Below are 27,705 nucleotides of genomic sequence, written 5' to 3'. Positions count from 1 at the left end.
TACTAAATGGAGTGGCGCAAATATTTAAATACTTTTTTTACTCTGAGACCAAATTGTGTCCATAGCATTTGGCAAGACAGCACAAACAGATCACGCGACAGGGCCATTATTTAATCACTATTAGCCTGGTTCAGACCTTGATGTACCAACTCCTCTGATGATCGTTTTCTTTCCTTCACACACTCTCTAAACTACACACACACACACACACACACACACACACACACACACACACACACACACACACACACACACACACACACACACACACACACACACACACACACACACACACACACACACACACACACACACACACACCTCTCTCTCTCTCACACATGTACTCCTCTTGCTCTCTCTTTCTCACACCCTCTCTCCTACATATGGAGATCTGGTACCAGGCTCTACTGTACATAATTGCATTGCACTACATAAGATTACATAATACAGCATAGCATTATACAGCATAACATAATATAGCATAACATAATATAGCATAATATAATATAATACAGCATAATATAATATAATACAGCATAATAATAATAATATATATAATAATATAATAATACAGCATGACATAATATAACATAATATAACATAATATAACATAATATAGCATAATATAACATAATATAACATAATATAGCATAATATAGCATAATATAACATAATATAGCATAATATAACATAATATAACATAATATAGCATAATATAACATAATATAACATAATATAACATAATATAGCATAATAATAATAATATATATAATAATATAATAATACAGCATGACATAATATAACATAATATAACATAATATAACATAATATAGCATAATATAACATAATATAGCATAATATAACATAATATAGCATAATATAACATAATATAACATAATATAACATAATATAACATAATATAGCATAATATAACATAATATAGCATAATATAACATAATATAGCATAATATAACATAATATAGCATAATATAGCATAATATAACATAATATAGCATAATATAATATAATACAGCATAATAATAATAATATATATAATAATATAATAATACAGCATGACATAATATAATATAACATAACATAATATAACATAATATAGCATAATATAGCATTATATAACATAATATAGCATAATATAATAATACATAATACAGCATAACATAATATAACATAATATAGCATAACATAATATAACATAATATAGCATAATATAGCATAATATAACATAATATAGCATAATATAATATAACATAATATAGCATAACATAATATAACATAATATAGCATAACATAATATAACATAATATAACATAATATAGCACAATATAACATAATATAGCATAATATTGCATAACAGAATATAAAATAGCATAATATAGCATAACATAATATAGCATAACATAGCATAATATTGCATAACATAATATAGCATAACATAATATAGCATAATATAATATAGCATAATATAGCATAACATAATATTGCATAACATAATATAGCATAACATAATATAGCATAACATAATATAGCATAATATTGCATAACACAATATAAAATAGCATAATATAGCATAACATAATATAGCATAACATAGCATAATATTTCATAACATAATATAGCATAACATAGCATAATATTTCATAACAGAATATAAAATAAAATAATATAGCATAGCATAATAGCGATTAGCATAGCATAATATAGCATAACATAATATAGCATAATATAATATAGCACAACATAATATTGATTAGTATAGCATAATGTAGCATAACATAACATAAAATAACAAATAGAATAACATAACATAGCGTAATATAGTTTTACATAACATATTATATCATAACATAGCATAGCATAGCATAAACAGGGATAGTATAGCGTAACATAACACAAGACACCACAACCTGTATAAAATCTTTGGTGAGTTTGTTCATCTGCTGGTTGGAGAGGTAATGTTTCCACTGTAAATAGGGAGCATTGTGTGTATCCACGTGGCATTGTGTGTTCTCTGAGCCATGGTGTGACAACACAGCAGCCTCTGCTGCACCACTACCCAGCAGCCTCTGCTGCCACCTCCCAGGGTGCACCGCTCCAAACTCCTTGGTCATGGAGAGGACCATCTCAGCCGACGGGAACAGATTGTTCTGGACAACGTCCTTCATCTTCCTCAGCTGGACCAGCAGGCTCAACCTGAAGAATCATAAACAACTATATTAACCATATACAACTATAACAAATACTACCAGCAGGCTCAACCTGAAGAATCATAAGCAACTATATTAACCATATACAACTATAACAAATACTACCAGCAGGCTCAACCTGAAGAATCATAAACAACTATATTAACCATATACAACTATAACAAATACTACCAGCAGGCTCAACCTGAAGAATCATAAGCAACTATATTAATCATATATAACTATAACAAATACTACCAGCAGGCTCAACCTGAAGAATCATAAACAACTATATTAACCATATACAACTATAACAAATACTACCAGCAGGCTCAACCTGAAGAATCATAAGCAACTATATTAACCATATACAACTATAACAAATACTACCAGCAGGCTCAACCTGAAGAATCATAAGCAACTATATTAACCATATACAACTATAACAAATACTACCAGCAGGCTCAACCTGAAGAATCATAAGCAACTATATTAACCATATACAACTATAACAAATACTACCAGCAGGCTCAACCTGAAGAATCATAAGCAACTATATTAATCATATATAACTATAACAAATACTACCAGCAGGCTCAACCTGAAGAATCATAAACAACTATATTAACCATATACAACTATAACAAATACTACCAGCAGGCTCAACCTGAAGAATCATAAGCAACTATATTAACCATATACAACTATAACAAATACTACCAGCAGGCTCAACCTGAAGAATCATAAACAACTATATTAACCATATACAACTATAACAAATACTACCAGCAGGCTCAACCTGAAGAATCATAAGCAACTATATTAACCATATACAACTATAACAAATACTACCAGCAGGCTCAACCTGAAGAATCATAAACAACTATATTAACCATATACAACTATATTAATCATATACAACTATATTAACCACAAAAGACAGAGACAGACAGACAGACAGACAGACAGACAGACAGACAGACAGACAGACAGACAGGTGTAGTACCGTGACATGGCCTGGAAGCAGGTATGAGGCACCATGTCTCTGACGTAGACCAGAGGTTGTCTCATGATGGTCTCCAGGGGTTGGTGTAGGTGGACGGGAGTAAAGCTGACATCCAGACGGGTATATAGACGCTTAGAGAAACTCAGACCAGAGTTATAGAGAACCATCACCTGGTCCTCCTCACTGCCTGTTAACCTGAAACCACATTAACATCACACTTTACATTTATCTATAACATCTTACTGTCTGGAGAGTCTCTATGTATCTGTCTGGAGAGTCTCTATGTATCTTACTGTCTGGAGAGTCTCTATGTATCTGTCTGGAGAGTCTCTATGTACCTTACTGTCTGGAGAGTCTCTATGTACCTTACTGTCTGGAGAGTCTCTATGTATCTTACTGTCTGGAGAGTCTCTATGTACCTTACTGTCTGGAGAGTCTCTATGTACCTTACTGTCTGGAGATTCTCTATGTACCTTACTGTCTGGAGAGTCTCTATGTACCTTACTGTCTGGAGAGTCTCTATGTATCTGTCTGGAGAGTCTCTATGTACCTTACTTTCTGGAGAGTCTCTATGTATCTGTCTGGAGATTCTCTATGTACCTTACTGTCTGGAGAGTCTCTATGTATCTGTCTGGAGAGTCTCTATGTATCTGTCTGGAGATTCTCTATGTACCTTACTGTCTGGAGAGTCTCTATGTATCTGTCTGGAGATTCTCTATGTACCTTACTGTCTGGAGAGTCTCTATGTATCTGTCTGGAGAGTCTCTATGTACCTTACTGTATGGAGAGTCTCTATGTATCTTACTGTCTGGAGAGTCTCTATGTATCTGTCTGGAGAGTCTCTATGTACCTTACTGTCTGGAGGGTCTCTATGTATCTGTCTGGAGGGTCTCTATGTATCTGTCTGGAGAGTCTCTATGTATCTGTCTGGAGAGTCTCTATGTACCTTACTGTCTGGAGAGTCTCTATGTATCTTACTGTCTGGATAGTCTCTATGTATCTGTCTGGAGAGTCTCTATGTACCTTACTGTATGGAGAGTCTCTATGTATCTTACTGTCTGGAGAGTCTCTATGTATCTGTCTGGAGAGTCTCTATGTACCTTACTGTCTGGAGGGTCTCTATGTATCTGTCTGGAGAGTCTCTATGTATCTGTCTGGAGAGTCTCTATGTACCTTACTGTCTGGAGAGTCTCTATGTATCTTACTGTCTGGATAGTCTCTATGTATCTGTCTGGAGAGTCTCTATGTACCTTACTGTCTGGAGAGTCTCTATGTATCTTACTGTCTGGAGAGTCTCTATGTATCTGTCTGGAGAGTCTCTATGTACCTTACTGTCTGGAGAGTCTCTATGTATCTGTCTGGAGAGTCTCTATGTATCTGTCTGGAGATTCTCTATGTATCTTACTGTCTGGAGAGTCTCTATGTATCTGTCTGGAGAGTCTCTATGTATCTTACTGTCTGGAGAGTCTCTATGTATCTGTCTGGAGAGTCTCTATGTATCTTACTGTCTGGGGAGTCTCTATGTATCTGTCTGGAGAGTCTCTGTGTATCTTACTGTATGGAGAGTCTCTATGTATCTGTCTGGAGAGTCTCTATGTATCTGTCTGGAGAGTCTCTATGTATCTGTCTGGAGAGTCTCTATGTACCTTACTGTCTGGAGAGTCTCTATGTATCTTACTGTCTGGAGAGTCTCTATGTACCTTACTGTCTGGAGAGTCTCTATGTATCTTACTGTCTGGAGAGTCTCTATGTACCTTACTGTCTGGAGATTCTCTATGTATCTGTCTGGAGATTCTCTATGTATCTGTCTGGAGATTCTCTATGTATCTGTCTGGAGAGTCTCTATGTATCTGTCTGGAGAGTCTCTATGTATCTGTCTGGAGATTCTCTATGTATCTTACTGTCTGGAGACTCTCTATGTAACTTACTGTCTGGAGAGTCTCTATGTATCTGTCTGGAGAGTCTCTATGTACCTTACTGTCTGGAGAGTCTCTATGTATCTGTCTGGAGAGTCTCTATGTATCTGTCTGGAGAGTCTCTATGTATCTGTCTGGAGAGTCTCTATGTATCTGTCTGGAGAGTCTCTATGTATCTGTCTGGAGAGTCTCTATGTATCTGTCTGGAGAGTCTCTATGTATCTGTCTGGAGAGTCTCTATGTATCTGTCTGGAGAGTCTCTATGTATCTTACTGTCTGGAGAGTCTCTATGTATCTGTCTGGAGAGTCTCTATGTACCTGTCTGGAGAGTCTCTATGTATCTTACTGTCTGGAGAGTCTCTATGTATCTGTCTGGAGAGTCTCTATGTAACTTACTGTCTGGAGATTCTCTATGTATCTGTCTGGAGAGTCTCTATGTATCTGTATGGAGAGTCTCTATGTAACTTACTGTCTGGAGATTCTCTATGTATCTGTCTGGAGAGTCTCTATGTATCTGTCTGGAGAGTCTCTATGTACCTTACTGTCTGGAGAGTCTCTATGTATCTTACTGTATGGAGAGTCTCTATGTACCTTACTGTCTGGAGAGTCTCTATGTAACTTACTGTCTGGAGAGTCTCTGTGTATCTTACTGTCTGGAGAGTCTCTATGTATCTGTCTGGAGAGTCTCTATGTATCTGTCTGGAGAGTCTCTATGTATCTTACTGTATGGAGAGTCTCTATGTATCTGTCTGGAGAGTCTCTATGTATCTGTCTGGAGAGTCTCTATGTATCTGTAGGAAAATAACTAGCTTTACTACATAGGAAAATAACTAGCTTTACTACATAGGAAAATAAATAGCTTTACTACATAGGAAAAATAACTAGCTTTACTACATAGGAAAATAACTAGCTTTACTACATAGGAAAATAACTAGCTTTACTACATAGGAAAAATAACTAGCTTTACTACATAGGAAAAATAACTAGCTTTACTAATAGGAAAATAACTAGCTTTACTACATAGGAAAATAACTAGCTTTACTACATAGGAAAAATAACTAGCTTTACTACAAAGGAAAATAACTAGCTTTCTACATAGGAAAATAACTAGCTTTACTACATAGGAAAATAACTAGCTTTACTACATAGGAAAATAACTAGCTTTACTACATAGGAAAATAACTAGCTTTACTACGTAGGAAAATAACTAGCTTTACTACATAGGAAAATAACTAGCTTTACTACATAGGAAAAATAACTAACTTTACTACATAGGAAAAATAACTAGCTTTACTACATAGGAAAAATAACTAGCTTTACTACATAGGAAAATAACTAGCTTTACTACATAGGAAAATAACTAGCTTTACTACATAGGAAAAATAACTAGCTTTACTACATAGGAAAATAACTAGCTTTACTACATAGGAAAATAACTAGCTTTACTACATAGGAAAAATAACTATCTTTACTACATAGGAAAAATAACTAGCTTTACTACATAGGAAAATAACTAGCTTTACTACATAGGGAAAATAACTAGCTTTACTACATAGGAAAAATAACTAGCTTTACTACATAGGAAAAATAACTAGCTTTACTAATAGGAAAATAACTAGCTTTACTACATAGGAAAATAACTAGCTTTACTACATAGGAAAAATAACTAGCTTTACTACATAGGAAAAATAACTAGCTTTCTACATAGGAAAATAACTAGCTTTACTACATAGGAAAATAACTAGCTTTACTACATAGGAAAATAACTAGCTTTACTACATAGGAAAATAACTAGCTTTACTACGTAGGAAAATAACTAGCTTTACTACATAGGAAAATAACTAGCTTTACTACATAGGAAAATAACTAGCTTTACTACATAGGAAAAATAACTAGCTTTACTACATAGGAAAAATAACTAGCTTTACTACATAGGAAAATAACTAGCTTTACTACATAGGAAAATAACTAGCTTTACTACATAGGAAAAATAACTAGCTTTACTACATAGGAAAAATAACTAGCTTTACTACATAGGAAAAATAACTACCTTTACTACATAGGAAAATAACTAGCTTTACTACATAGGAAAATAACTAGCTTTACTACATAGGAAAAATAACTATCTTTACTACATAGGAAAATAACTAGCTTTACTACATAGGAAAAATAACTATCTTTACTACATAGGAAAAATAACTAGCTTTACTACATAGGAAAATAACTAGCTTTACTACATAGGGAAAATAACTAGCTTTACTACATAGGGAAAATAACTAGCTTTACTACATAGGAAAATAACTAGCTTTACACCAGTGGTGAGAGCGCGTGGTGAGGAGACAGATTCTCGCCACGCCACCTGGTAGGAGCGACCTGTCAGGTAGGACGCAAGGACATGCTAGGCAAAGCTCCGCCTTATCTCAGCTCCGCCTTATCTCAGCTCACTGGTCACGATGGCAACACCCATCCGTAGCACGCGCTCCAGCAGATGTATCTCATTGATCATCCCTAAAGCCAACACCTCATTCGGCCGCCTTTCGTTCCAGTACTCTACTGCCTGTGACTGGAACGAATTGCAAAAATCGCTGAAGTTGGAGACTTTTATCTCCCTCACCAACTTCAAACATCATCTATCTGAGCAGCTAACCGATCGCTGCAGCTGTACGTAGTCCTTCGGTAAATAGCCCACCCATTTCCACCTACCTCATCCCCACAGTTTTTATTTCTTTACTTTTCTGCTCTTTTGCACACCAATATCTCCACCTGTACATGATCATCTGATCATTTATCACTCCAGTGTTAATCTGCAATATTGTAATTATTCGCCTACCTCCTCATGCCTTTTGCACACATTGTATATAGACTCCCCTTTTTTCTCTGTGTTATTGACTTGTTAATTGTTTACTCCATGTGTAACTCTGTGTTGTCTGTTCACACTGCTATGCTTTATCTTGGCCAGGTCGCAGTTGCAAATGAGAACCTGTTCTCAACTAGCCTACCTGGTTAAATAAAGGTTAAATAAAAAAAATAAAAAAAATACAAAAAAACTGTATGGGGACAGTCATATATATATATGTCTAACTGTATAGAGACAGTATATATATATATATATATATATATATATATATATATATATATATATATATAGTCTATATATATATATATATATATAACTTACTATATGGGGATAGTCTATATATATAACTTACTGTATGGAGGCAGTCTAACGTACTGTATGGAGACAGTCTATATACATCTTAATGTATGGGGACAGTCTATATATGTAACGTACTGTATAAAGACAGTCTATATATGTAACGTACTGTATAAAGACAGTCTATATACATCTTAATGTATGGGGAGAGTCTATATATATAACTTATTATATGGAGACTATATAACTTTATATAACTCTGTATAACTTACTGTATGGAGACAGCCTAACATGATGATGGTATCTTACTGTATGGAGACAGTCTCTATTTAACTTACTGTATGGAGACAGTCTCTATATAACTTACTGTATGGAGACAGTCTCTATATAACTTACTGTATGGAGACAGTCTCTATATAACTTACTGTATGGAGACAGTCTCTATATAACTTACTGTATGGATACAGTCTCTATATAATGTACTGTATGGAGACAGTCTCTATATAACTTACTGTATGGAGACAGTCTCTATATAACTTACTGTATGGAGACAGTCTCTATATAACTTACTGTATGGAGACTGTCTCTATATAACTTACTGTATGGAGACATTCTCTATATAACTTACTGTATGGAGACAGTCTCTATATAACTTACTGTGTGGAGACAGTCTCTATATAACTTACTGTGTGGAGACAGTCTCTATATAACGTACTGTATGGAGACAGTTTCTATATAACTTAATGTATGGAGACAGTCTCTATATAACTTACTGTATGGAGACAGTCTCTATATAACTTACTGTACGGAGACAGTCTCTATATAACTTGGACTGTATGGAGACAGTCTCTATATAACTTACTGTATGGAGACAGTCTCTATATGACTTACTGTACGGAGACAGTCTCTATATGACTTACTGTACGGAGACAGTCTCTATATAACTTACTGTATGGAGACAGTCTCTATATAACTTACTGTATGGAGACAGTCTCTATATAACGTACTGTATGGAGACAGTCTCTATATAATCTTAATGTATGGAGACAGTCTCTATATAACTTAATGTATGGAGACAGTCTCTATATAACTTACTGTATGGAGACAGTCTCTATATAACTTACTGTATGGAGACAGTCTCTATATAACTTACTGTATGGAGACAGTCTCTATATGACTTACTGTATGGAGACAGTCTCTATATAACTTACTGTATGGAGACAGTCTCTATATAACTTACTGTATGGAGACAGTCTCTATATAACTTACTGTATGGAGACAGTCTCTATATGACTTACTGTATGGAGACAGTCTCTATATAACTTACTGTATGGAGACAGTCTCTATATAACTTACTGTATGGAGACAGTCTCTATATAACTTACTGTATGGAGACAGTCTCTATATAACTGTACTGTATGGAGACAGTCTCTATATAACTTACTGTATGGAGACAGTCTCTATATAACTTACTGTATGGAGACAGTCTCTATATGACTTACTGTATGGAGACAGTCTCTATATGACTTAATGTATGGAGACAGTCTCTATATAACTTAATGTATGGAGACAGTCTCTATATAACTTACTGTATGGAGACAGTCTCTATATAACTTACTGTATGGAGACAGTCTCTATATAACTTACTGTATGGAGACAGTCTCTATATAACTTACTGTATGGAGACAGTCTCTATACAAACGTGTTGGAAGCCATAACTTACTGTATGGAGACAGTCTCTATATAACTTACTGTATGGAGACAGTCTCTATATGACTTACTGTATGGAGACAGTCTCTATAACTTCCACTGTATGGAGACCAGTCTCTATATAACTTACTGTATGGAGACAGTCTCTATATGGTTTTACTGTATGGAGACAGTCTCTATATAACTTACTGTATGGAGCCAGTCTCTATATAACTTACTGTATGGAGCCAGTCTCTATATAACTTACTGTATGGAGACAGTCTCTATATGACTTACTGTATGGAGACAGTCTCTATATAACTTACTGTATGGAGACAGTCTCTATATAACTTACTGTATGGAGACAGTCTCTATATGACTTACTGTATGGAGACAGTCTCTATATAACTTAATGTATGGAGACAGTCTCTATATAACTTACTGTATGGAGACAGTCTCTATATAACTTACTGTATGGAGACAGTCTCTATATAACTTACTGTATGGAGACAGTCTCTATATAACTTACTGTATGGAGACAGTCTCTATATAACTTACTGTATGGAGACAGTCTCTATATAGGTCTTACTGTATGGAGACAGTCTCTATATAACTTACTGTATGGAGACAGTCTCTTATAACACTTACTGTATGGAGACAGTCTCTATATAACTTACTGTATGGAGACAGTCTCTATATAACTTACTGTATGGAGCCAGTCTCTATATGACTTACTGTATGGAGACAGTCTCTATATAACTTACTGTATGGTAGACAGTTGGTCAGGATAACTTACTGTATGGAGACAGTCTCTATATAACTTACTGTATGGAGACAGTCTCTATATAACTTACTGTATGGAGCCAGTCTCTATATAACTTACTGTATCCCAGCCAGTCTCTATATAACTTGAAGGAGCTGTATGGAGACAGTCTCTATATGACTTACTGTATGGGAGACAGTCTCCAGGCGGCATATAACTTACTGTATGGAGACAGTCTCTATATAACTTACTGTTTGGAGACAGTCTCTATATAACTTACTGTATGGAGGGCCAGTAGACTGGTCAGTCTCTATATAACTTACTTGTATGGAGACAGTCTCTGATATAACTTACTGTATGGAGACAGTCTCTATATGACTTACTGTATGGAGACAGTCTCTATATAACTTACTGTATGGAGACAGTCTCTATATAACTTACTGTATGGAGACAGTCTCTATATAACTTACTGTATGGAGACAGTCTCTATAAATTACTGTATGGAGCCAGTCTCTATATAACTTACTGTATGGAGACAGTCTCTATATGACTTACTGTATGGAGACAGTCTCTATAGAACTTACTGTATGGAGACAGTCTCTATATAACTTACTGTATGGAGACAGTCTCTATATAACTTAGGCACTGTATGGAGACAGTCTCTGGACATGACTGGTACTGTAATGGAGACCGCAGTCTCTATAAACTTACTGTATGGAGACAGTCTCTATATAACTAAAACAATGATATGGAGACAGTCTACTAGGCATAACTTACATGTATGGAGACAGTCTCTATATAAGTTACTGTATGGAGACAGTAGTGAGGTCTATATAACTTACTGTATGGAGACAGTCTCAAACAAGCAGAATGGATATAACTTACTGTATGGAGACAGTCTCTATATAACTTAATGTATGGAGACAGTCTCTATATAACTTACTGTATGGAGACAGTCTCTATATAACTTACTGTATGGAGACAGTCTCTATATAATTATTATTATTATTTTATTTTTTTACCTTATTTAACCAGGAAAGTCTCTATAACACATTCTTATTTTCATGGAGCCAGGGAACAGTGGGTTAACTGCCTGTTCAGGGGCAGACAGTCAGATGTGTACCTTGTCAGTATGGAGACAGTCTTGAATGACCTTCCGGTTACAGTCTCTCTAACCACTGTATGGCTACGTCTCTATATAACTTACTGTATGGAGACAGTCTCTATATAACTTACTGTATGGAGACTGTCTCTATATAACTTACTGTATGGAGACAGTCTCTCTATAACTTACTGTATGGAGACTGTGTCCCAGAGTCTCCTGACACCTTTATGTTTCAGTCCTTCCAGAACAAAAAGGTGGATTTGTTTATCTAGCAGGTGGAACCCCGTCACCACGTCCAAGTCACGGCTCTCCCTCTCCGGCGCCGCCATCTTGTAACACGACAATGCCCGCTCCACAGTCTCCTCTGATTGGTCCTCCAGATGGAACGCCACAGCATTGATCCTTAGTAGCTCCGCCCTAAGCCGTGACATCACCGGGACATTAGCGTACTTGAACAGGTATATGATGCGTCCGAACGGGCAGTCCCATGCCCCGTCACTGGCCCCACCTTCTCCCGTCAGAGGACAGGCAATCTCCACCTGCACCTAAATCAATAAATCACTCAAATTCTCAAGTTGGGATCAATAAACTACTACTACTACCACTACTACCACTACTACCACTACTACTACTACTATTAATACTACTACCACTACTACTATTAATACTACTACCACTACCACCACTACTACTATTAATACTACTACCACTACTAGCACCACTACTATTAACTATTAATACTACCACTACTACTATTAATACTGCTACCACTACTACTATTAATACTACTACCACTACCACCACTACTACTATTGATACTACTACTACCACTACTACTATTAATACTACTACCACTACTACTATTCATACTACTACCACTACCACCACTACTACTATTAATACTACTACCACTACTACCACTACTACTATTAATACTACTACCACTACTAGCACCACTACTATTAACTATTAATACTACCACTGCTACTATTAATACTACTACCACTACTACTATTAATACTACCACTACTACTACTACCAATACTACTATTAATACTACTACCACTATCACCGCTACTACAATTAATACTACTACCACTACTACTATTAATACTAGCACTACTACTACCACTACTGCTATTAATACTACTACCACTAATGCTACTACTACTACCACTACTACTATTAATACTACTACCACTACCACTACTACCAATGCCACTACCACTACTACTACTACTACTACTACCACTACTACTATTAATACTACTACCACTACTACTATTAATACTACTACCACTACTACTATTAATACTACCACTACTACCACTGCTACTACTACTACTACTGCCACTACTACTACTACTACTACTACTACTACTACCACTACTATTAATACTACTACTATTATTACTACCACTACTACCACAGCTACTACTACTACTACTACTGCCACTACTACTATTAATACTACTATCACTACTACTACCACCATTACTACTACCACTACTACTACCACTACTACTATTACTACTACTATTAATACTACCACTACTACTACTACTACCAATACTACTATTAATACTACCACTACCACTACTACTACTATTATTAATACTACTACCACTACTACTATTAATACTGCCACTACTACCACTAATACTACTACTACTACTACTACCACTACTATTAATACTACTACCACTACTACTACCACTACTACTACTACTACTACTACTACTACTACTACTACTACCACTACTACTACTACTACTACCACTACTACTACCACTACCACTACTACTACTACCACTACTACTCCCACTACTATAAATACTACTACTACTATTAATACTACTACCACTACTACTACTACCACTACTACCAATACTACTATTAATACTACTACCACTACTACCACTACTACTACTACCACACCACTACTACTACTACTATTACGACTACTATTACTACTATTAGTACTACTACTATTACTACCACTACTACTATTATTACTACTATTAATTTTACCACTACTACTAATACTACCACCACTACTACTACTACTGCTACTACTACTACTACTACTTCTACTATTCTACTACTACTATACCTTGAGCTGTGAATTGGCGTCAAAATAGTGTCCAGGCTGTTGCTCTGGCCCATCCACCCCTCCTGTCCCTGGCATGGAGGCCATTTTCCTCTCCCAGTCACTCCTCTCACTACTCAACAGCTGGGGCGGTGGGGAACAGCGGATCGGCAGGTTCACCTGGTCATGGAACGGGAAAGAACACTAAATATTCCCATCCAACTGGTTCTGGTGCTGAAAAGAAAGATGGATGGATGTACTAGAAAAATGACAAATGTCTGCCACGATCTTCCCACTGAGGTTTAAGTGAGTAGCACAAAGTCAGATCAATGTTGTTATATTGTGATATGGATTACTGCTTCTTTGGGAAAGAGCTAGAAAGGCATTTCACTGTACTTGTGCACGTGACAATAAAAACAGTGAACAGTCTTGTTTTTCCTTGATCAATGCTAGCTTCACCTTCAGACTCCTCTGTCCTTGTAGCAGGTCATTGAGGTTAAGCTTGGCGAGGCCACAGGGGTCATAGTGTTTGCTGTTCTCTCTGAAGGGGTGGTGATTGGTCCGTTTCCCAGAGACAGGCTTGTCATCATTGGGATATGTCCCAAACAGGGCGGGGCTGGTCGACACCTTCTCCAACTTCCTGTCTCTGTCGTGGACCTCAATCTCCAGCGGAGGACCTCGCAGGACCTCCAACAGCTCCCCGGGACTTAGCAAGCCTGGATTAGGTAGAGCTAGCAATAATAAAAGCTCAAACAATAGACAGATTTAGCAATAGCTGTAGCAGTAACATTAGCTTTAGCGATAGCTTTAGCGCTAATGATAGATAAAGCGATAACTGCATTTAGCGATAGCGATGATATGAATAGTGACAGTAAACAAATTCTTAAGGGCATGTGTGACAGTGCTCCACCTGTCATGATGACATTGACGTCATTGAAGTAAACTTTAGTCCTGTGTTCCTGGCCTTTGGTCCGGTGCTTAGATGTGTTATGGAACTGGTACTGGCAGTACACTGGCAGACACTTCTCCTGGCAGAAGATGTAGTAGAAGAGGAAAGGATGTTTGGGGTCAGCTGAGACAGTGTAGTGTTAGTACCTACAGTGTGTAGAAGGGGGCAGGCTGGGAGGGTCATGTTAGAGGTCAAGAGTTGGGGTATATTACCTCTAAGACATGGAAGGGGACAGGGGATGATGGCAGGGAGGAGGCTGACAGGATGGTGATGACTAGAGGGTTGAGTTCAGCCTTCAGCTTCTCAGAGATCAGAGGTCGGTCAAGTGTGATGTTACACAGACCCTCGTACACCCCAGAGGAATATGTCTCCAGGCAGTCAGTCAGACACCGGTCTCCTGACATACACAAATTAAAAAAAGGACAAGATTGACATAACAAAACTGTTGTTCTTCATCTACGTTTTAGAACTACATTAACTTTGCCATGCCAATAGTAAAACATTTGATGTGTCTTTTCTTTGGTGTTGTGATACTGTGTTTAGCAGTGTAGTTGTAACTGGGGGATTTTGGGAGGGGCTACAGATAATTTCTAATTGGCTAGCCTTTGCCCACCAACCGGGTGTTTTGTTTTTCAGGGAAAATTGAGCTTTTAGGTGTTAGCAAGGCGACACTCCATCTTAACTCCTCCTCAACATTTACTGGATTGGTTGAACAGTGCAGAAGAAAACCACCAGACAGTTTTTTTTTCTTGTCACGACCAGTATGTAGGGGATTTAGTTTCAGGCAGTTATTTTGAGCCTGCTATGTCAGGTAACTTATTGCCTTGTGAAGTTTGTAATAGGGCTCAAATGTATTTATAAAGCCCTTTTTACATCAGCAGATGTAACAAAGTGCTCATACAGAAATCCAGCCTAAAACCCCAAACACCAAGCAATGCAGATCTAGAAGCACAGTGGCTAGGAAAAACTCCCTTGAAAGGCGGGAACTTAGGAAGAAACCTTCCATAGAGGCGTCGGAGCCCGACGAACTGGCTTTCCCTTCCAACCTATCCCATTTCCCTTCCATTCTAACCCATTTCCCTTCCAACCTATCCTATTTCCCTTCCATTCTAACCCATTTCCCTTTTCTTCCACTGCATTCTATCCAATTTCCCTTTCCTTCCATTCCATTTCCATTTCCTTCCATTCTATCGTGTTCCCTTTCCTTCCATTCCATTTCCATTTCCTTCCATTCTATCCTGTTCCCTTTCCTTCCATTCCATTTCCCTTTCCTTCCATTCCATTTCCTTCCATTCTATCCTGTTCCCTTTCCTTCCATTGCATTCTATCCAATTTCCCTTTCCTTCCATTCCATTTCCATTTCCTTCCATTCTATCCTGTTCCATTTCCTTCCATTCCATTTCCATTTCCATTTCCTTCCATTCTATCCTGTTCCCTTTCCTTCCATTCCATTTCCATTTCCTTCCATTCTATCCTGTTCCCTTTCCTTCCATTCTATCCTGTTCCCTTTCCTTCCATTCCATTTCCATTTCCATTTCCTTCCATTCTATCCTGTTCCCTTTCCTTCCATTCCATTTCCATTTCCTTCCATTCTATCCTGTTCCCTTTCCTTCCATTCTATCCTGTTTCCTTTTCCTTCCATTCCCTTTCCTTCCATTCTATCCTGTTCCCTTTCCTTCCATTCCATTTCCATTTCCTTCCATTCTATCCTGTTCCCTTTCCTTCCATTCCATTTCCTTCCATTCTATCCTGTTCCCTTTCCTTCCATTCCATTTCCATTTCCTTCCATTCTATCCTGTTCCCTTTCCTTCCATTCCATTTCCATTTCCTTCCATTCTATCCTGTTCCCTTTCCTTCCATTCCATTTCCATTTCCTTCCATTCTATCCTGTTTCCTTTCCTTCCATTCCCTTTCCTTCCATTCTATCCTGTTCCCTTTCCTTCCATTCCATTTCCATTTCCTTCCATTCTATCCTGTTCCCTTTCCTTCCATTCCCTTTCCTTCCATTCTATCCTGTTTCCTTTTCCTTCCGTTCTAACTCAGTCCCTTTTCTTCCAATCAATCCCATTTCCCTTTCCCACCATTTTATCCCATTTCCGTGGGAAATGCTGTTACGCCACTCTATCACATTTCTTTCCATTCAATTCTTTCCCATTTCATTTTCCGTCCATTCCATTTCCGTTTCCTTTCATTATATCCATTTCCCTTTCCTTCGATTCGATCCCATTTCCCTTTCCTTCCATTTGATCCCATTCCCCTTTCCTTCCATTCCATTCCTCTCTATCCCATTTACCTGTCCTTCCATTATATCCCACTTCCCTTTCCTTCTATTCTATCCCATTTTATTTTCCGTCCATTTCCTTCCATTTCCGCTTCCTTAAATCCTCTTCAGGCTAGGGGGAACTATTTTCACATCAGGATGAAAAGCGTGCCCAAAGTAAACTCCCTGCTACTCAGGCCCAGAAGCTATGATGTTTATATAATGGTAGATTCGGATAGAAAACTCTAAAGTTTCTAAAACTGTTCAAATTATGTCTGTGATTATAACATAACTTATTTGGCAGGCGAATAAATGGACATGTACTGGTACTGGTACCCCCTGTATATAGCCTCCACATTGACTCTGTACCGGTACCCCCTGTATATAGCCTCCACATTGACTCTGTACCGGTACCCCCTGTATATAGCCTCCACATTGACTCTGTACCGGTACCCCCTGTATATAGCCTCCACATTGACTCTGTACCGGTACCCCCTGTATATAGCCTCCACATTGTCTCTGTACCGGTACCCCTGTATATAACCTCCACATTGACTCTGTACCGGTACCCCTGTATATAGCCTCCACATTGACTCTGTACCGGTACCCCCTGTATATAACCTCCACATTGACTCTGTACCGGTACCCCCTGTATATAGCCTCCACATTGACTCTGTACTGGTACCCCTGTATATAGCCTCCACATTGACTCTGTACCGGTACCCCCTGTATATAGCCTCCACATTGACTCTGTACAGGTACCCCCTGTATATAGCCTCCACATTGACTCTGTACCGGTACCCCTGTATATAGCCTCCACATTGACTCTGTACCAGTACCCCCTGTATATAGCCTCCACATTGACTCTGTACCAGTACCCCCTGTATATAGCCTCCACATTGACTCTGTACCAGTACCCCCTGTATATAGCCTCCACATTGACTCTGTACCGGTACCCCTGTATATAGCCTCCACATTGACTCTGTACCGGTACCCCTGTATATAGCCTCCACATTGACTCTGTACCGGTACCCCTGTATATAGCCTCCACATTGACTCTGTACCGGTACCCCCTGTATATAGTCTCCACATTGACTCTGTACCGTAATACCATGTATATAGCCTCTACATTGACTCTGGACCAGTACCCCCTGTAAATAGCCTCCACATTGACTCTGGACCAGTACCCCCTGTATATAGCCTCCACATTGACTCTGTACCAGTTCCCCCTGTATATAGCCTCCACATTGACTCTGTACCGGTACCCCTGTATATAGCCTCCACATTGACTCTGTACCGGTACCCCTGTATATAGCCTCCACATTGACTCTGTACCGTAATACCCTGTATATAGCCTCCACATTGACTCTGTACCGGTACCCCTGTATATAACCTCCACATTGACTCTGTACGGTACCCCTGTATATAGCCTCCACATTGACTCAGTACCGGTACCCCCTGTATATAACCTCCACATTGACTCAGTACCGGTACCCGCTGTATATAGCCTCCACATTGACTCTGTACTGGTACCCCTGTATATAGTCTCCACATTGACTCTGTACTGGTACCCCTGTATATAGCCTCCACATTGACTCTGTACCGGTACCCCTGTATATAGCCTCCACATTGACTCTGTACCGGTACCTCCTGTATATAGCTTCCACATTGACTCTGTACCGGTACCCCCTGTATATAGCCTCCACATTGACTCTGTACCAGTACCCCCTGTATATAGCCTCCACATTGACTCTGTACCGGTACCCCCTGTATATAGCCTCCACATTGACTCTGTACCGGTACCCCCTGTATATAGCCTCCACATTGACTCTGTACCGGTACCCCCTGTATATAGCCTCCACATTGACTCTGTACCGGTACCCCTGTATATAGCCTCCACATTGACTCTGTACCAGTACCCCCTGTATATAGCCTCCACATTGACTCTGTACCGGTACCCCCTGTATATAGCCTCCACATTGACTCTGTACCTGTACCCCTGTATATAGCCTCCACATTGACTCTGTACCGTAATACCCTGTATATAGCCTCCACATTGACTCTGTACCTGTACCCCTGTATATAGCCTCCACATTGACTCTGTACCGGTACCCCTGTATATAGCCTCCACATTGACTCTGTACCAGTACCCCCTGTATATAGCCTCCACATTGACTCTGTACCTGTACCCCTGTATATAGCCTCCACATTGACTCTGTACCAGTACCCCCTGTATATAGCCTCCACATTGACTCTGTACCAGTACCCCCTGTATATAGCCTCCACACTGACTCTGTACCGGTACCCCCTGTATATAGCCTCCACATTGACTCTGTACCGGTACTCCCTGTATATAGCCTCCACATTGACTCTGTACCAGTACCCCTGTATATAGCCTCCACATTGACTCTGTACCAGTACCCCTGTATATAGCCTCCACATTGACTCTGTACCGTAATACCCTGTATATAGCCTCCACATTGACTCTGTACCAGTACCCCCTGTATATAGCCTCCACATTGACTCTGTACCGTAATACCCTGTATATAGCCTCCACATTGACTCTGTACCAGTACCCCCTGTATATAGCCTCCACATTGACTCTGTACCGTAATACCCTGTATATAGCCTCCACACTGACTCTGTACCAGTACCCCTGTATATAGCCTCCACATTGACTCTGTACCAGTACCCCTGTATATAGCCTCCACATTGACTCTGTACCGTAATACCCTGTATATAGCCTCCACATTGACTCTGTACCAGTACCCCCTGTATATAGCCTCCACATTGACTCTGTACCATAATACCCTGTATATAGCCTCCACATTGACTCTGTACCAGTAATACCCCTGTATATAGCCTCCACATTGACTCTGTACCGTAATACCCTGTATATAGTATCCACATTGACTCTGTACCGTAATACCCCTGTATATAGCCTCCACATTGACTCTGTACCGTAATACCCTGTATATAGCCTCCACACTGACTCTGTACCGTAATACCCTGTATATAGCCTCCACATTGACTCTGTACCGTAATACCCTGTATATAGCCTCCACATTGACTCTGTACCGTAATACCCTGTATATAGCCTCCACATTGACTCTGTACCGGTACCCCCTGTATATAGCCTCCACATTGACTCTGTACCGTAATACCCTGTATATAGCCTCCACATTGACTCTGTACCGTAATACCCTGCATATAGCCTCCACACTGACTCATTTCCCTTTCCTTCCATTTCATTCTATACCATTTCCCATTCATTCTATTCTATCCCATTTCCCTTCTTTCCATTTAATTATATTTCATTTCCCTTTCATTCTACTCCATTTCCATTTCCTACCATTCTATCCCATTTTCCTTTCCTTTCCTTCCATTCAATCTCATTTATCTGTCGATTCCATTTTATACGATTTCCATTTCCTTCCATTCCATTTCCATTTCCTTAAATTCTATCCCATTCCCTTTGTTTTCTTCTGTCAGATTTCCCTTTCTATACATTAAACCCATTATATTCCTTTCAATTTCACTTGTCTTCCATTCTACTCCATTTTCCATTTCCTTCCATTCTATTCTACCCCATTTCATCTTCCTTCCATTCTATTACATCCCATTTCCCTTTCCTTCTATTATATTCTCGCCCAGCTCCATTTCCTTCCATTCTATTCTCGCCCAGCTCCATTTCCTTCCATTCTATTCTCGCCCAGCTCCATTTCCTTCTATTATATTCTAGCCCATTTCCCTTTCCTTCTATTATATTCTAGCCCATTTCCCTTTCCTTCTATTATATTCTAGCCCATTTCCCTTTCCTTCTATTATATTCTAGCCCATTTCCCTTTCCTTCTATTATATTCTAGCCCATTTCCCTTTCCTTCTATTATATTCTAGCCCAATTCCCTTTCCTTCGATCCCATTCTATCGCATTTCCATTTTCTTCCACACTATCCAATTTCTCTTTATTTTCCTTCCATTTCAATCTATTCCATTTAATTTACCTTCCATTCTATCCCATTTCCATTTCCATTCCATTCTATCCCATTTCCATTTCCATTCCATTCTATCCCATTTCCATTTACTTCCATTATATACCCTTTCCCTTTCTTTCCATTCCATTCATTCCCATTTACCTTTCTTTCCATTCCATTCTATCCCATTTACCTTTTCTTCCATTCCATTCATTCCCATTTACCTTTTCTTCCATTCCATTCATTCCCATTTACCTTTTCTTCCATTCCATTCATTCCCATTTACCTTTTCTTCCATTCCATTCATTCCCATTTACCTTTTCTTCCATTCCATTCATTCCCATTTACCTTTTCTTCCATTCCATTCATTCCCATTTACCTTTTCTTCCATTCCCATTCCCTTTCATTCTATTCAATTTCACTGTCCTTACATTGTGCCCAATTACCATTTCCTTCCATTCCAATCTATCTCATTTCCCTGTTATTCTATCCCATTTCCCTTTCTTTTCATTTCCCCCAATCCCATTTGACACTCCCTCCATTCCTTTCCATTTCCTTTTTCTTCCATTCTATCCATATTCCCTTTCCTTACATTATTTTCAATCCGATTTTCCTATTGTTCCTTTCTGTCAGATTACCCCTTCCCCCCATTCGATCCCATTTCCCTGTCCTTCCCCCCATTCGATCTCATTTCCCTGTCCTTCCCCCCATTCGATCCCATTTCCCTGTCCTTCCCCCCATTCGATCCCATTTCCCTGTCCTTCCCCCCATTCGATCCAATTTCCCTGTCCTTTCCCCCCATTCGATCCAATTTCCCTGTCCTTCCCCCCATTCGATCCCATTTCCCTGTCCTTCCCCCCATTCGATCCCATTTCCCTGTCCTTTCCCCCATTCGATCCCATTTCCCTGTCCTTCCCCCCATTCGATCCCATTTCCCTGTCCTTTCCCCCCATTCGATCCCATTTCCCTGTCCTTCCCCCCATCCGATCCCATTTCCCTGTCCTTTCCCCCCATTCGATCCCATTTCCCTGTCCTTCCTTTTGATACTATCCCATTTCCCTGTCCTTCCATTCTGTCCAATTTCCCTGTCCTTCCATTCTATTCTTTCCCATTTATTTTCCCCTTTCTTTCCATTCCATTCTATCCCATGTCTCTTTCCATCCCATTCCATTTGATCACTTTATTTGCATTCTATTCCATCCCAGTCTCTCCTATCTTACCTGCCAGGAGGTATATGTAGCTGAGTTCTAGTGATGCCACTCCGTTCCTCCTGATGTGCTCAATGTGAGAAGCAGTCTCCAGGGTCGACTTGACGAGAGCCTTCTTCCTAGGCACCACCAACTTGTCCTTCACTGAACCAGCCTTCATAGGAGCTGATGTGAGAGAAACACATGACTTTATACTGTATGTGTCAGCTGATATTGACAGGATTTCTATAGAAATAAACAGGTTCAAACAGCGCTTCCAGACCAGTCACGTACGAATGGTTGTCTTGCTGGTTTCTTTTACGGCTTTGGAAGACTGGTCCAGGGCTGATTTCTTCTGGGCTGGTTTTGATGAAGCGGAATCCTTCTCCTTCTCCTGTTCCACTGGGCCATCAGGTTTGGCACTCTTTGAGTCGACTGACTGCAGGTCCTGTTCCCCTGATCTAAAACGTCACAGAATAATGGAAAAGTTTGTCAAGCTTGGCATGGAATATTGGTGTGTGTGTGTGTGTGTGTGTGTGTGTGTGTGTGTGTGTGTGTGTGTGTGTGTGTGTGTGTGTGTGTGTGTGTGTGTGTGTGTGTGTGTGTGTGTGTGTGTGTGTGTGTGTGTGTGTGTGTGTGTGTGTGTGTGTGTGTGTGTGTGTGTGTGACCTGGTTCCACATTGTTCTGTGTCTGAGACCAGCGATCCTGTGTTGAGGGCAGCTGAGGAGGAGACCTCTGTGGTGGATGCCTTGGGCTCAACTGGAAGGTAATGTTAACATCATGTTACACTGTAGGCTATGGCTCAACTGGTAGATAATGTTAACATCATGTTACACTGTAGGCTATGGCTCAACTGGTAGATAATGTTAACATCATGTTACACTGTAGGCTATGGTTCAACTGGTAGGTAATGTTAACATCATGTTACACTGTAGGCTATGGCTCAACTGGTAGGTAATGTTAACATCATGTTACACTGTAGGCTATGGTTCAACTGGTAGGTAATGTTAACATCATGTTACACTGTAGGCTATGGTTCAACTGGTAGATAATGTTAACATCATGTTACACTGTAGGCTATGGTTCAACTGGTGGATAATGTTAACATCATGTTACACTGTAGGCTATGGTTCAACTGGTAGGTAATGTTAACATCATGTTACACTGTAGGCTATGGCTCAACTGGTAGATAATGTTAACATCATGTTACACTGTAGGCTATGGCTCAACTGGTAGGTAATGTTAACATCATGTTACACTGTAGGCTATGGTTCAACTGGTAGGTAATGTTAACATCATGTTACACTGTAGGCTATGGCTCAACTGGTAGGTAATGTTAACATCATGTTACACTGTAGGCTATGGCTCAACTGGTAGGTAATGTTAACATCATGTTACACTGTAGGCTATGGTTCAACTGGTAGGTAATGTTAACATCATGTTACACTGTAGGCTATGGCTCAACTGGTAGGTAATGTTAACATCATGTTACACTGTAGGCTATGGCTCAACTGGTAGGTAATGTTAACATCATGTTACACTGTAGGCTATGGCTCAACTGGTAGGTAATGTTAACATCATGTTACACTGTAGGCTATGGCTCAACTGGTAGGTAATGTTAACATCATGTTACACTGTAGGCTATGGCTCAACTGGTAGGTAATGTTAACATCATGTTACACTGTAGGCTATGGCTCAACTGGTAGGTAATGTTAACATCATGTTACACTGTAGGCTATGGTTCAACTGGTAGGTAATGTTAACATCATGTTACACTGTAGGCTATGGCTCAACTGGTAGGTAATGTTAACATCATGTTACACTGTAGGTATACCCTGTGTTCATGTTATGGATACTGATGAAAGTCCTGTACCTGTAACACAATTGAGCTCAGAGAACCTCTTGAAGTCCGTGGACAAGGCATCTCCTCTCTTATTGGACGATCTGGTCCTGGGATTCTTCTTCTCAAACATTGATCTCAACTTGTACACCATGCTCTTTATCCCACCTGAAAGCAAACATCATCTGAAATCCACTATTTGCTAAAATTCAGATTGTTATATTGTCCCAACGTGCAGTCTACCTCAGCCATTCTACCAGATTGTTGCTATCCTTCTCCCGTATAGCTGTTGTTTTTATTGTGTCTGAGGTGGAAGCTGTCAAATCCACAAGAGGCTCCCGGTGTTATACCCACCGCAAGCATTGCCATTGGCTGCATGGAGTCACATTAGTAGAAATACCATGCAGCTGTGTTTACAAATTCAAACACTGGAACATGTGGTGTAATCTAAACCTCGTTTAGACTGACAGAAATCCTCGTGATTTATTTTAATGATCTTAAATTTGAGTGTCATGTCTTCCATAAAACACACTTTCTCATTGTGAACTTCTAGCGCGATTGGGAAGGGTGTGGGCAGCTTCGTGACAATGGGCCAATTTGTTTTGCATGGCCTAGTGCCCCGGATGGGTGGAAATGTTAAGAACCAATGGAATGGTCTAATATGTGCAAACTCCACGCCCACCCAGGACAATAGGCCATGCAAAATGAACCTGCCCAACGAGCACATGAGCAGCCACTCACTGATTTGACAGCTCAGTTACACCACTTGTCAGGATTTGGCCAGGGTTGTTCCGGTTTTTGGTCACTAGAGGCCCCCATTGTGCCTTTTGACCTTTTGTTTTCCCTTGATCCCCATTATTATTTGCACCTGTGCCTCGTTTCCCATGATTGTATTTAAACCCTTTGTTTTGTTAGCACCCAGCCCTAGTACTCTGTGAACTCTTGTTGATCCCGGTGGACTCTCTTGAGGAATTCTATTTTTTTTGTTCTTGTTTGTTTGTTTTTTGAGTATCTTTTGAGGCTTTTTGTGCTATACCTTCCACCTTGTGGATTTACCTTTTTGTCTTGGAGGATTACCTTTGTTCTTATGGAATTCCTTTTGAGGTTGTGGAGTTACATGTTTTCCTGAAGAACTTCACTTTTTACTTCATTAAATACACCGTCTCAAGTACTGCTGTGTCTGCCTTATCTTCTGGGTTCTGCCGACTATTCGTGGCTCAGTTGGTTAAGTGACTGTTTATCACTCCGGAGACCCGGGTTCGTAACCGGGTCCTGACAGAAACACAGGGCCAAAAATGAACCCAGAGGCAGCCAGTTCCCAGGACCTTGTTGCCATGCTGTCCCACCACCAGGAGACTGTTCAACGCCACGAAGCCGCCCTGGTTCAGCAAGAGGCCTTAATGGCTAGACATTCTCATCTTCTGTCGGAGATGCTGACTTCCATAAAGCAGATATCTGATCGACTTACCCCGGCAACAGTTCCCGTCCCAGTACCTCAGAATCACGTACCCATGGCAGTTAACCCTCTGGCTGAACCTCGTCTTCCACCTCCCCAACGGTTCTCAGGTGATCCAAGTGCTTGTAAAGGGTTTCTCACCCAATGTTCTCTCTCCTTCGAGCTGCAACCCTCGTCGTTCCCCACCGACCGGTCTAAGATCGCATATATCATCACCCTGCTGTCGGAAAAAGCCCTGGCCTGGGCTACTGCTGTGTGGGATGCCCATAATTCCTGCTGTGCCAGCTACTCTGCCTTTGCTAAGGAATTCAAACGAGTGTTTCAAGGCCCAAGCAGTGGTTCTGACTCAGCCAAACAGCTCCTGACTCTCCACCAAGGTCGGCGCAGCGTGACGGACTATGCCATCCAGTTCCGCACGGTGGCAGCAGCGAGTGGCTGGAACAACGAGGCGCTCACGGTGTGCTTTCTGAAAGGCCTTTCCGACACTATCCAAGATGAACTGGCCACTCGGGAACCACCGGACAATCTCGAGTCCCTGATCAAGTTGGCCTCACGCATTGACCAGCGTCTGAGAGAGAGAGAACTCAACCGTAGACCTCTAGCCCATATCAGTCCCAGCTCCGAGTCCCCACCTTTATCCTCGCTGGCTCCACCGGAACCCATGCAGATTGGACGCATCTCCCAGGCTGAGAGAGACCGCCGGATGAGGGAGCGACGCTGTCTATATTGCGGCAAACCGGGCCATTTCCGTTCCACGTGTCCCGGGCTCCAGGGAAACGCTCTGTCCCGTACAGACCGGGGGGAACTGTAACGGGAAACATAACCTCCTCCCATCCGTCCAACTCCCGTCTGCTCATTCCAGTCACCCTTTCCTGGGACAACCACAAGCTTCACCTTCAAGCCTTGGTAGACTCTGGAGCCGCAGGTAACTTCATGGATGGTGTCTGGGCGAAGGAGAATGGCATTCCCTCTGAACCTCTAAGTGACCCCATGAGGGTTACTACATTGGATGGAAGCCCTTTGGGATCTGGACTTGTCACTCATGTCACTACCTCCTTGCGACTTTCAGTTTCACAACACCAGGAATTGATGAACTTTCATTTGATCTCCTGTTCCGAGTTCCCTCTCGTCCTTGGATACCCCTGGCTTCACAGCCATAACCCTCACATCGACTGGTCTGTGGGCACTATCAAGCAGTGGGGTCCTACGTGCCAAGCTACTTGTATTTTCCCGAATTCCCGAGTTCTACTCCCGAGTCTTTAGAATCCATCGACCTGACCCGAGTTCCCGAGTGTTACCATGACCTCAAACTGGTATTTAGCAAACAGAGGGCCACCATGCTACCACCCCATAGACCTTATGATTGCCCCATCGAACTGTTTCCGGGCATTTGCCCCCAGGGGTCGGATCTTTTCCCTATCTCCACCCGAACGAGCTGCTATGGATACCTACATCAAGGACGCTCTGGAAGCAGGCCTCATGCGTCCATCCACCTCCCCGGCGGGAGCAGGGTTTTTCTTTGTGGCCAAGAAAGACGGTGGATTACGTCCTTGCATCGACTACCGGGGACTCAATGCCATAACCGTTCGTAACCGTTACCCGCTACCCGCTACCCCTTATGGCCACAGCCTTCGAGCTGCTCCAGGAAGCAGTTGTTTTCACTAAGCTTGACCTGCGGAACGCATACCATCTTGTGCGGATCAGACCTGGTGACGAGTGGAAGACCGCTTTCAACACGCCTACTGGTCACTATGAATACTTGGTGATGCCCTTCGGCCTGACCAACGCCCCAGCGGTGTTCCAAGCGCTCATAAACGATGTGCTTAGGGATATGCTTAACATTTTTGTGTTCGTTTACTTGGATGACATCCTCATCTTTTCGAGCTCTCTTCAAGAACACACAAAGCATGTCAGACAAGTACTCAAACGCCTCCTAGACAGCCATCTGTACGTTAAGCCGGAAAAATGTGAATTCCATTCATCCCGAGTACAATTCCTGGGATTTGTAGTGGAACCCGGTCGAGTCCAAATGGACCCCAGGAAGGTAGGGGCGGTAGCGGATTGGCCCACCCCCAAATCCGTTAAGGAAGTTCAGCGTTTCCTGGGCTTCAC

General features: G+C 40.5%; 1 protein-coding gene across 1 annotated transcript in view; it reads right to left on the bottom strand.

Annotated features, from left to right (window-relative positions):
- Window positions 1–1,706: 1,706 nt before the first annotated feature.
- The window catches only part of cfap92 (cilia and flagella associated protein 92 (putative)), a 52,554-nt gene continuing 26,555 nt past the window's right edge, over window positions 1,707–27,705 (bottom strand). Inside the window, exons 6-16 of the mRNA XM_052501297.1 lie at window positions 24,171–24,305; window positions 22,966–23,056; window positions 22,591–22,757; window positions 22,330–22,482; window positions 15,088–15,272; window positions 14,837–14,954; window positions 14,386–14,642; window positions 13,951–14,106; window positions 12,027–12,382; window positions 3,211–3,405; window positions 1,707–2,211 (exon numbers count right to left, since the gene is read on the bottom strand). Coding sequence (XP_052357257.1) covers window positions 1,854–2,211; window positions 3,211–3,405; window positions 12,027–12,382; window positions 13,951–14,106; window positions 14,386–14,642; window positions 14,837–14,954; window positions 15,088–15,272; window positions 22,330–22,482; window positions 22,591–22,757; window positions 22,966–23,056; window positions 24,171–24,305 — 2,171 coding nt within the window. The 3' untranslated portion in view covers window positions 1,707–1,853. The remainder of the gene's footprint in view (window positions 2,212–3,210; window positions 3,406–12,026; window positions 12,383–13,950; window positions 14,107–14,385; window positions 14,643–14,836; window positions 14,955–15,087; window positions 15,273–22,329; window positions 22,483–22,590; window positions 22,758–22,965; window positions 23,057–24,170; window positions 24,306–27,705) is intronic.

The sequence above is a fragment of the Oncorhynchus keta genome, unplaced genomic scaffold, assembly GCF_023373465.1.
Source record: "Oncorhynchus keta strain PuntledgeMale-10-30-2019 unplaced genomic scaffold, Oket_V2 Un_contig_1319_pilon_pilon, whole genome shotgun sequence".
NCBI lineage: Eukaryota > Metazoa > Chordata > Actinopteri > Salmoniformes > Salmonidae > Oncorhynchus > Oncorhynchus keta.
The sequence above is the reverse complement of the archived record's forward strand: the minus strand, read 5'-3'. Positions and strand labels throughout refer to the sequence as shown.